At 43.2% G+C, this 12,113-nt stretch overlaps 1 protein-coding gene across 2 annotated transcripts in view; it reads left to right on the forward strand.

Moving 5' to 3' along the window:
• Positions 1 to 4,192: 4,192 nt before the first annotated feature.
• The window catches only part of Zscan20 (zinc finger and SCAN domain containing 20), a 22,833-nt gene continuing 14,912 nt past the window's right edge, over positions 4,193 to 12,113 (forward strand). For both annotated transcript variants that reach the window (XM_004640995.2, XM_023701124.1), the window contains exons 1-2: positions 4,193 to 4,235; positions 9,361 to 9,882. In XM_004640995.2, the coding sequence (XP_004641052.1) occupies positions 9,469 to 9,882 (414 nt within the window). In that variant the 5' untranslated portion in view covers positions 4,193 to 4,235; positions 9,361 to 9,468. The remainder of the gene's footprint in view (positions 4,236 to 9,360; positions 9,883 to 12,113) is intronic.

Here is a 12,113-nt window from a genome sequence, read left to right on the forward strand (position 1 = left end):
CAGGTGATGGATTATTTTTTCCTGCATCCTAGTTGTTTTTAAGAGATCTTTTCTTACTGTTTTACTAGCTGCACCAGCATCTTCAAGATCTGAAACTCTGTCTTCACTTTCACTTAAACGGTTTTGCAAGCTTGTGATTGAGATTTTAATTTCCTCTATATCTCTTTGACTCTTCTTTTTATGATCTATTTCTTTCCTGTATTGCTCATTCAAGGAATCTGTCATTTTTCTAATCTCTATTTTTTAAATCAATGTCTTCTTTATAAGCAGTTATTAATTCTTTTACTGTAGAAGGTTTTTTCAGATTGGGTTTCCTCCATGTTTCTGTATTTGATTGTTTACCTCAGATGCTCTGAGTTCTGAGAGTTCTTTTTTTATTTCAGAAAATAATTCCGCTTGGAGGTCCTCTATATCTTTTTTTTACTGTTGCTTATTTACTTTTAACGCTATTAATTCATACATTTCAGGTAGGCTAGCATACTCTGCACTTGTTCTGGGTGGGCAGTGGGTTTCCTCCATATGTTTCTGCATTTGATTCTTTACTGCAGATTAATTCAGATTTCTTTTTTTTTATTTCCAATCTGAGTTCCTCTATACCTTTCTGCAGTTGTTTCTTTATTTCAGAAGCTCTTGATTCATTGATGTCAGCTATGTGATTCCCAGTTTGTTCTGTGCTAGTGTCCTCTGCACTTATCATGGGTGGGCTTGGGGTCTGAGATTGCCTTTTGCTCCTTCTCATTGTCATTTTGAATAGCACTGTCTTTGTTGTAGAGCTTTGAGGTAGTTTTGACCTTAGCACCTACTGAAATTCAGGTGCAGATCTACAAAGTTTGAATTTATCCAGCTGTGCCTGGCTTGGGTCTGGCAGCTGTGCTCAGCTCCTTCTTGCTGCAGCCCTTGGGAGTGATCCTGTTGTGCCTCTCTGGCAAGATATTCTGCTCCTGGACTAGCTGGGTGGTTCTGTCCCCTACTCTCTCTGCAGGGACTGCTGCAGAGTTTCACCCCAGGCCTGAGCTGAGTCTGAAGGAGACAAGGGGAGTAGGGGAGAGGGGAAGCTCTCCCACACACTCATTGGGCTTGGGCTAGTGCTGGATCTGGGGGTCCCAAGAACGCGGCAGAAGTTCTCACTAATTCAGCGGGTGTGTGAAAGTGTGTGTGGGGGGCTGTGGAGTGGTGGTGGGGTCCCGAGGACATGGAGGAGGGTCTCACTACACTGCTCCTGGGTTTGGACTGGACAGGTCCTGCGTGATGGTTGGAAACCGTCACTCTGAACACTCTTCTGAAGATCATCTTTTACCTGGGAACCTCCTAAGCATCCCTAAAGATTCAGCTCAGCCTTCACGTTCTCTAGAATTCTTCCCTGCCTCCAGTCCTAGATAAGCTGTTCCCCTGAGCACTCTCAACTTTCTGCACCTCTGTTGAAAAAGACTGACCATAGACCTGGGAGCCCCCAGTGCAGTGGTCTCCACAGTCAGGTTTATAGGGTGATCCATTGGGGCTTGAAAGAAAATGTTATGACTTTTCTCTCTTTTAAGAATCTCACCTTATTCTAAAACTAGACTGTCTGCTTTGTAGCCAGGTAGCTTAGTTATGTTAGTTAATTTTTCTGTTCCTTTAAAAAAATGTATTTAGTATAGGGTCTACAGGGTCTCACTGTAGAGATTGGACTCATAGTGATCCTCCTGTTTTCAGCCTCCCAGATGCTGGGAGTATAGGCTCATGCCACCATGCCCAGTCTCAGTTGTCATCTCAGTGTGATGGGGGTGGGGGATAGGGTGGGGGGGGAGACCAGAATTGTCATCTTAGTGTGGCCCGGGGTGGGGGTGGGGGACAGGCAGAGCACTTAGGGGATTGAACCTAGTCCCTATGTTTGCCTAGGCAGGTGCTTTAATCTGCTGAGCTATCTGGCCAGCCCTCCTGTTTTGTAATACAGGAAAGCATTACACCTTCCCTGAAAGGACTTTGTGAGGATTAAATCAGCTAATATGTCTAAAAAGCACTAACAGCAAGACCTCATAATGCATATAAAGGTTCAATAAAATATTTATGTACTATAAAATAAATACACAGATGTTGGAAGTGTACACTTCAAAATTCAAAGGTGTGCTTGATTAGGAGTTTTACTCATGAGATGCTTGACTGGGAAAGTTTAGAGATCAGGCCCTGGAGGCAGGGAGCGGATCTGTTTCATTTTCTTCTGCATGCTTGGAGTGTGGTGCAGGTCAAGAGCAGGGGGAGTTTTGATGAGGAACTGGACAGAATGTTCGCAAATTAAAATTTCATGGGAACCACACCAGCAAGAACCTAGAACTGATTCAGGCTCTTTCATTTATTTCTCTATGACACTGGACAGGGCACTTTGCATCTTTGGAGACTTTTTTTTTTAGCCTTTCTCTGGGTAGAATGCCAGGCTTTAGAAGTGCGTGGGCCAGGGGAAATCACAGAACAATTCCAGGCTGGCTCTAGGGCGACGGGCGCCCTCTTGTGTCCAAATGGTGGTTTTCTTCCCAGCCTGAAGCAGAAGTCCTTATCTGATCCTCAAAGCTGCCTTCCCAATTTTAGGGCCTGACACTCTCTCAAATGTCTCCCTCTATAGCTGCACTGTCTCTCCCTTCCCAAACTCTGTCCTCTCTCTGCCTTTGGGGTCTTACTCATGGAATGTGAGAGAGATCATCTTTGGAGGTACATCACAGGGGTCCAAACTCAGCCACTTACTGCTTCCATACCCTGAGGGAATCACCTTATTTCTCTGAGCCCTTCCTTTCATCTTTGTAAACTGGAGATAACAACATTACCCTGATAGGGCTGTTGGGAGACTTCAGTAACAAGGAGTGTTAATAGGATATTAGGTTCACTGAAGAAAATCACAGGAGCTGTTATCTAAGTAAGCTGGAACATGGGTCACAGAAGAGAAGGAATTTGAACGGGGTTATTAAAACTAAGATACACATTTCTTCCGATTTTAACACTAGCCAACATGTAGTGAGCTCCTACCATATGCTAGGCACTGACAATTTGCTCAAAATCTCAAAGCCATCAATAAATATAATTGTAGCCAATGGTAATACATATGCCAATCTCTACATACTTCCTCTCAGTTATTCCTCTCAGCAAGCTTGCCAGGAAAATACTAGTATAACTCCCATTTTCCAGATAAGGAAACTGAGGCACAATGAAGTGAAGTGATTTGTTCAAGGTTTCGTATTCAGTGTGCAGGCAAAGTATGCATCCTGATTGAATTAAGTCTCAGACACAGCAGCAGGATTCCTGAGACTATGCCTTTATCATCTAATTTGATCTTTACAATCCTCTGCCCAGTAGGTTGAGTCATGCCACTCACATTTTACAGGTGAGAAAATCAGAGACAAAAACAATGCAATAGTTTAAGGCCACACAGCTAGGAAGTAGGCGGGCTAGACCTTGGATCCACGTGACTATAAAATCCACAGTCTCAACCCCATGTTAGATTGCTCATACCTCATATTCACAGTGGCACCAAGCGACAGCATATTCTATTTTTCAGTAATAACGGTTCACATTCTTCTGACACCCACGAAGTGCCAGGCGCTGTCTCAACGGATTTACATAATAACTGCTAACATTTATTGCATATTATTTGGATCCGAGCCCTGAAATAATTGTTTTGGGATTATCATCTCATTACAACTTCACCAAAAGCCGGTGACATGGATGTTATAATTGTCCTTATCTTTCAGGTGAGGAAGGAGGGTCAACATTCATCCAAATCCACGGCAATTTAGCTGTGAGCTGAAGATGGAAGCTGCAACTGTCTTCTTGTCTCCTTCCCTCCACCCTGGTCACCTGTAGTAATCCTCTTTCTATATCTTATTGTTTCTGAGATGATTCCTCCAGGTCTTCCGAGATCAGCGTCCCCTCAATAGGCTCCGCCCCTTGGGCTCTGGTGCCCGCCTACCCCGTTATTACGGAGCCAACAGAAGAGGTCTAGATCTCAAAAGGCCCCGCCTCAGGCATTGAACCTGTTTCGATTCGTTCCGGTGCCAGAGTTGTGGGAAAATGGCACATCTGCTGGTTGACGACATCTCAAAGTCCCCGCACGGAGGGAGCCACTCACCCGCGCTCGCGCGGTTCCTCCTGGGAGTTGTAGTTCCAGGTGCCCCGCTCCCAGGGTGGCGCCGTCCGGACTGCGCATCCCAGCATTCCCTGCGCGTGCCCTGGAGCACTTCCGCCCTGTTGTGAAGTGGGTGTCTTGGTGGGTGAGTCCGGGTGGCGGGGCGGGGGCAGCCGAGAAGCAGGCACTGGGCTGAAGGCTTAGGAGGTGGTGGTGGTGTCACGGGGGGCCGGGGAAGGTGAGAGCGGCAGAGAAGCTTCTGTGCGGGGGTGGAGGGTGGAGGGCGGTCAGGAGATGCAGCGTCCGGTGATGGCAAGGGTCATAGAGGGGTCGGAGATGAAGAGCTACAGAGAGGGCCGCGGGAGTGAGGCCGGGCTTCGAGAAGGCCCGTAGGTGAGGCGGAGAGAGAGGGTTAGGAGGCAGGAGAGTCACGTTAAAGACTGGAGAGCACAGAGGGAATGACAGAGGGTTCTGGGGCCCTGGCAAGAAGTGAAGATACGAAGGCCTAAACTGAGAGCCAGATCTTTAAAAGAAAGTATTTCAGCCTTTACCTATCCGCTTAGAACAAACATACCTAATTCGATGGCTTCTCTAGTGGTTGTTAGTTACTTGTATGTAGAACCTAGTGGGTGGTGCTGGCAGTTGTGTTCTGCCCCACCTGCGCTTCTTTCATTATGCCTGATGGAAATGAATGGAACTGTCATCCACCTTCCCTACGTGCCTACTTTATCTGCTGATTCCTCTTGCATTCGTCCATATCAATGACCCTCATGTCTTTGCTTGTTTAATGTCTTTAACTTGCCCCTTTCACATCAGGGATTTTGTTGAAGTCACCTTTTTAATTTTCCCAGTATGGACAAACATGCTGTAGCCAGTGTGACCTGTTTAACCCACAAATCTAATTGTAAGTTCTGCCTCTTAAATACCTATCATCACACATTGAGTTAAATCTAAACATCTTAGTTTGTATCTGGACCCTTCATAAACTCCCTTTGGAGCCTAATCGGCATCTACCCCATGCTTGAGGGCTGTCCAGTTTCCCACTATTTTCTGGGTAGGCCATTTGGTTTACTACTATTATATATACTGTTTTCTCTGCTTAGAATACCTTCCCCCTAGTTCTCTTGAGAGACCCAATCTTCTTTGAAGAAGCAACTCAATGGTTACTTTGTTCAATTCTCTTAAACAGATTAAGTCCTGTCTCACCCCCAGTTCCCATAACTTCTCTTACAGTATTTACCACATGCTATCATAATTATCTGTGACTTAAAAATTCCTTCCACTAGACTATCACTTTACAAGTACAGTTGTAAGTTATCATTTCCTCACTGCTCAGTCTGCAACAGTACATACTTGATGTTAATTCAAGTAAGTCAGTGAATACTCGGTGATTGTGTGACCAGAGACCATTAGGGTAAGCTTTGCTATGCTGGAATTAAAGACTAGTGGATCTCCAGGGCCATAAGTTTCAGTGTTTTGCCTTCCTGAATTGTTTGCTGGAAACTGAAACTAATTCAGAGCCTATCGAAATTTAAACTAAGGATAGAAAATGACATGGAATTTATACTTTCACTTCCATTTCCTATGTGTCTGTCAGTCATGGTTTATGGGTTACAGTATATATTCACTTGGAACTCAGACTTCTCAGCATAGTACTGTAGACAGCCACCTCTGGTTGATTGAAGTTCTTGCTTTAAGCAAAACTTATTTGCTCTCCCTGGTTTAAACCCTGTCATATGAGGTTGGTGTGCTTTAAGCCATAGCTTAGACCATCAGTCAAGTGGGCCTGAGGGCCATTGGGATCTTTTGAGTTTTTTGTATTTGTAGGCCACAGTCTTGTCTTGGCCTTTTTGCTGGTTGTGGGGAGAATTTTTTTTTTTCCTATTATATACTCTGGTTAGGATCAGCTCCTCTTGTCCATATCCATACTCCCAGTCTTAGCACCTAAGATGCTTTTCAACTTCTCTGTTTTAAAAGGGATCCTGATCTTGATGGTTGTCAGCACCCAGCTTTCATCTTTGGGGCGTGGGATCTGTACCATTTCTAGATTATTCTGGATATTGAAAGCATTTAGCTGGAAGGTCGCAAAGGGGCAGCCTGTGGTGAATGACTTTAGCCATCATGCTTTATTTAATCTCAGTATTTGAAATAAATTTGAGTTGGGTATCGACATGTAATCCATAGTTGTAGCTTCTTTTGGAAAACTTGGAATGTCCTGGTGTGTGCCGGGTCTGTTTTCCCTGGTATCTGTAGTTTTCACAGCTCCCTCCCACTTCATTTCACTTCACACGTGCTCATTTGCATTTTTATGCAGGAACACAGATGTTTTGCTTGTTTACTTACTGTCTCACAGGACATGAAGATGGTGATTGTCAGTCCTAGCTACTGCTGGGTCTATAGCTCTCAGTATAGCACAGTACATACTTTTTACTATGTGAATACTAGTAAACTAGATCAGATCAAATGTATCTAGTCTAGTCCATCAGTAAAGCAGTGGCTTAAAGAAAAATTATGGGGCCAATGAGATAGCTCAGCAGACTAATTGCCTGTTTAGGCAAGCACAGGGACTGGGGTTGGATCCCCAGCACCACATGCCAGGTGGGCTGCACCCCTGGGATGCACTGAGCCAGCCACAGAGTCTGGGTGTGGTGGCACAAACCTTTAAACTCAGTGCTGTGGAGGTTGGAAACAGGAGATCACTATGAGCTGGAGCTGCATAGTGAGACCCTGTACCAAATACATTAAAAAAATTATGAAAGGTTAATTTTTTAGTTTAATAAAAATTGTAAATGTTCCATAGTCCATGTCCATTAGGCTCTTGATATACCAGATTTACCATTTTGATAAAAGGCAACAAAATGTTTTAATGGCTCTGCTATCGTACATTGAGTTGAGGACTGGATACAGAATAAAGTAAGTACTGGCCCTAGTGATCCAGTCAAAATAGGCTGTGAGTTGTTGAATAAGTAACTATAATAGTGTAGGATAACATTTTAGATATATATGTACCAGCCACTTTATGAAGGAAGAGAGAATCAGGGAGGCAATTTTTGGACAGTGGGGAAGGGGATAGGGTATGATACGTATGTGTTAAGACCCTTTTTTAGAGGAAGTGTCATTTGGGTGGGTAGCAGAAGGGTAATCGGGGAAATTGCCTGGTAGCTATGAGTTGTGCTGCCAGCCTCTTCCTAAGTATGTGAAGGTCTTTGGGACAGCCTTTACTTTTTAAAATCACTTTTGCCTTGTTTCCTTACTGGACAATCCAGACAGCCTATAATGCAAAATTACCCACTCTCCACTCACAGTTCAGCTGAGTTGTTGCTACTTAGAAGCAGCTAGTAGCCTCCTTTGAGTGGCCATGCTTTATATCATGCTAACTAGTCTTAAAGAGTTATTTTCTCAGGTAATCCAGCCTGGGTACTATCAGGGAGGATATATCTATATCTGTATCTATATCTATATCTATATCTATATCTATATCTATCTATCTCATAGTACATGTCCTAGAGAGATGAACATAAAAGAGAAGAAAGGAATTCCTCTCCCATGAGCAGGAATGTCATTATTTATTTATTTGATACAGGGTTTTGCTATGCAGCTTAGATTTATAGTAGTCCTCTTGTCTTGGCCTCCCCGGTGCTGGGATTACAGGCATGTGCCACCATGCCTGGTTTTGGTGTTCAGCCTTGCGCTTGCCAGGCAGGCATTTAGATGGCTGAGCTATCTCTCTAGCCCAGGAATGTCATTTATTCTTTTTTTAAAATCTACTCTGCATAGAAAAGGATTAGTTATGACCCTTGCTTCATGACACAGCATTATTAGCTGACCATTCATGATTTCACTATTTGGTAGGTATTTGGATGTTAGGGTCTAGAGACAGCTCTGGCTGGAGTTTTGAGAATCATCTGTTAGATGTCATATTACAGTGCCATATGAATACTAATATTTATAGCAGCATAATGCATAATAGCCAAATCCTGGTAACAGCTTGTATGTCCATCAACAGGCTAAAGAAAATGTGGTATCTACACACAGGGACTACTATTTGGCTATAAGGAAGGATAAATGTGAGACATTTGCAAAAAAATGGATACACCTGGGGCCAGGGTGATGGCTCAGTGGAATAAGTGCTTCCCTGGCAAGCGCGAGGGCCTGAGTTCAATCCCTGGCTACACACACACACACACACACACACACACAAAAGGATACACCTGAAAAATATAATGCGAAATAAATCAGACACACAAGCTTAAATACAATGGATATCTCTCACTTGAATAAGGCCAAATAAAGAGCAAAATGAAAGTTTGATAGAATGAAACAGAGAGATAAATATTTTGCAAATGGGAAACCAAGAGCAGGGGATGGGAAGACGTGGGGATGGGAAGGGGAAATAAAAAGATTCAAGTCATGTCACACACATGTGTCAAATAGGCACAATGACCATAAACATTATATGCATAAGTATGAACTAATAATAACAAAAAAATGAAAATGGGAAAAGGGAATTTAGAGAGGAAGAGAGATGGGTGGGGAGGGGAAGGAGAATAAAAAATAATCAAAATATATGCATGTACTACTCCCTAAGGTGAATATAAATGATGAATTATTCACTCGTGGTGAATGATCCCCAATACATGGGAGGACAAATAGGGAGTATAGGATGTGAAAGGGACTTCACAGAAGAACATTATGAGGAACACCAAGATTTAAGGTCTAGAAGAAAAGGGATCATGGAAGGGGTGACATTTATTTATTTATTTTAAATTAAGTTTATTGGTACATTTTAAGTATATAAAATTATTATATTCATCATAGGGAATTTGTACCTGTACGTGATATAATTTGATTCTTTTTTTTTCATTTCCCTCCAACTCCTTTCCCTCCTTATTTACAAAAGCTTTGTTTCCTTTTTTTCTTCGTTTCTCATTTTTCTTCTTTTGAGAGTGTGACTTTTAAAACCCAATTGAGGGAAGGACAGACTTTGTACGTGTGCAAAAGGAAGGCTTCAGGCCAGACCATGGGGGCTGGTGCAGGCTGAGGTGTTTAGGCAAGTCCCAAAGGCTTTAACACTGTGCTATCTTTCTCCTGAGTGCGCTGGCTGCTGGCTCTGTGCCAGGCTGTAGTCTTACTTCCTGCCTAAAGGAAAAGTGCATTGCTGAGTGCCCTGTGCCTTGTAGAGGTGGTGGACGGTCTGGGAGGTGGTGTGAGGAAAGTGAAGTGCCTAGGTCCTTTCGCTCACTCTGTCCTTTATTCTTTTACTTTCACAGCCTTGAGGAGCAGTGTCTCTCCCAAAATCCCCTTGAAGGACACACCATAGATGCAGGAAGTCATTGAATGAGGACAGCACAGCTGAAGTGAAGCATCCAAGCCAGACAATGGCTGTAGCCTTGGAGTCTGAGACCCAAGCCTCTCCCACACCGGAGTCTGAGGACCTCCTGATTGTGAAACTGGAAGAGGACTTATGGGGATCAGAACCCAACTCCGAGAAGGACTGTGACCCTGTCCCTGGGCCTGAGGCTTCCCGCCAGCGCTTTAGGCAGTTCCAGTACAGGGATGCGGCTGGACCCCATGAGGCCTTCAGCCAGCTCTGGGCTCTCTGCTGTCATTGGCTGAGGCCAGAGATCCGCCTCAAAGAGCAGATCCTAGAGCTGCTGGTGCTGGAGCAGTTCCTGACCATCTTACCCCAGGAGGTGCAGAGCTGGGTGCAGGCACGCCATCCTGAGAGTGGGGAAGAGGCAGTGGCCTTGGTGGAGGATTGGCACCGAGAGGCCCAAGCTGCCCAGCAGCGGGTGAGGCAAATAGTCTGTTCTGTAAACCTCAGCCAAGGCAGGAGAGCTGTCTTTAGGTTAATAAGTGCCCCAAATCACAATAATAACTGACATTTTCTGAGCATTGCTATATAGCAGGTACTGTTGTAATTTCTTTCTTTTTTTTTTTTGTATTTTAGGGAAGGGTCCACAGGGTGTTCAGGGTCTCGCTACTAGATCAGACTTGTGGTTATCCACCTGTTTACAGTCTCCCAAGAGCTGGGATTACAGGTGCGCGCCACCATGCCCAGTGTCAGTGCACCCTGGGGCGGGGGGCCCACCATGGCAGGCCCAGGGATTGAACCCCCGTCCAGTGCACCTGTTTGCAGATGCTTTAATCTGCTGATCTATTTGGCTGGCCCTTATTTTCTTTCCATATGTTAACTCAAGGTTCTAAACAATTTAATGGGATAGATACAGTTATCTTCATTTAACCAACAAGGAAACAGTGGCAGAGTAAAAGGAGGTAATTTGTTCAAGGTTATACAGCTACTAAGTGGAAAGGCCAGGATTTGAACTCCAGCAGTCTAAACTCTAACCACTTGCTTGCTTAACCACTATTCCAGAGTGCCTCTCAGTATCGTATTGAACAGTAAGGTTAATCTGTATTATGTTTTATGTATACCACAATCTTATGTGTGTAACCTGTTTGGATGGTTATAGCAGTAATGTAAGTTGATAGAAATAGTATTTTCCCCAGTTTTGACATGAAGGCTCCAAAAGTCAGAGGACTCACAGATGTCACCAGTGAGCAATCCAGAGCCTAACCTTTAGGTTTCAGTGTCATTGTTCTTTCCACTACACACAAGTGTCTTACCTGCCATTCATGGGAAGGCAAGTACTTCTCAGTTGTAAGGCCCACATGAGGTATCAGCTGACATTTTTTTGAGCACTTGTGTCAGACTCCTGTTATAAGCTTGTTATATGTATCCCTTATCTAATCAGCCCATCAGTCCAAGTAGGCACTAGTATTGCTCTTTTTCAAGTGAGTTAACAAAGAGGTAAGTGACTTGTCTAAATTTATGTAGGTGCTAGAGCTGAGAAAGGGGGATGAATGTTTTTAGCATTTACAATTCCAACAATTTATGAGCAGCCCTGAAGGCCTATGATGTAATATATAATTTTACTATGACAGATTTTGAATCTCAGCATATGCAGAACAGGTCCTTTTAACTGGCTGTGGATTAAGCCAGCCATCTATAAAGTACTGTTTCTGGATACTTCACCTCAGCACAACCTTTTACTTTGTACTTGTCACAGTCTGAAATTCTTGTGATATTATATTCACCACATTTTGTTGAGAGATATGTTAGGTTTGAGAATATATCCTTCAAAATGATAGGGATTTTCTACACATTTAAAATGTAAAGCTCTACAGATGTGAGATTGGGGCAAGGAAAGGTTAAGGTCTATGATTTTCTCTTGGATTCCTTAATAAATTTCTGGGAGATACAAAGATATTAATATTTGGAGAACTAAGTATGAGAGCATGTGCCTTATTTTAATATACTTCCTCATTCCTTCATGTTTTACTGCTTCTAAGTAGACTAGCCATTTGTCTTAAGTGTCAGTGAAGAAATAAGTGGAAATCTTAGGATTTCAGAGCTGGAAGATGAGGAAGTTGAGACCAGGGATGAGAACTGACTTAAATCAAGGTCTCTTTGATTTTCCCTCTGTAAAGATGAGAGAGTTGGACTAGTCCAAAAGTTCTCAAATTATGCCCCCGACCTGATCAAATGTTGAACTACTTCTAAATTGAGAAAAAACTTTTTGGAGTTTACTTACTATAAATAATTTTTATTTTGCACTTTTCTGCCTGTTCCTGAGTGCTCACAAATTTTAAAAATTTATTTATTTATTTGGGCAGTTCAGACATGTAGTGATCCTCCTGTCTCAGCTCCCTCAGTGCTGGGATTACAGTCATGTGCCATCATATTTGGTTTCAGTGGCCTGCACAGTGCATCTGAAGTTCTGGGGCTAGTGTAGCACATGGTACCAGGGATTGAACCTGGGTCCTTGTGCTTGCCGGACAGGTGCTTGGCCCGCCGAATACTCACAAATTAAAAAAAAAAAATGGATAAATAGCATATCTCTGGCACATATGTTGCAGTTGTACGTTATGTTATGAGGTATATGACTTAAGTATATTTTCTGTAAATAAATATTTTCCAAGTCTTTATAAGGGATGAAATATATTTTATGTTCCTCAAAGC

This window comes from Octodon degus, unplaced genomic scaffold (genome assembly GCF_000260255.1).
Source record: "Octodon degus isolate 3935 unplaced genomic scaffold, OctDeg1.0 scaffold00130, whole genome shotgun sequence".
Classification (NCBI taxonomy): Eukaryota; Metazoa; Chordata; class Mammalia; order Rodentia; family Octodontidae; genus Octodon; species Octodon degus.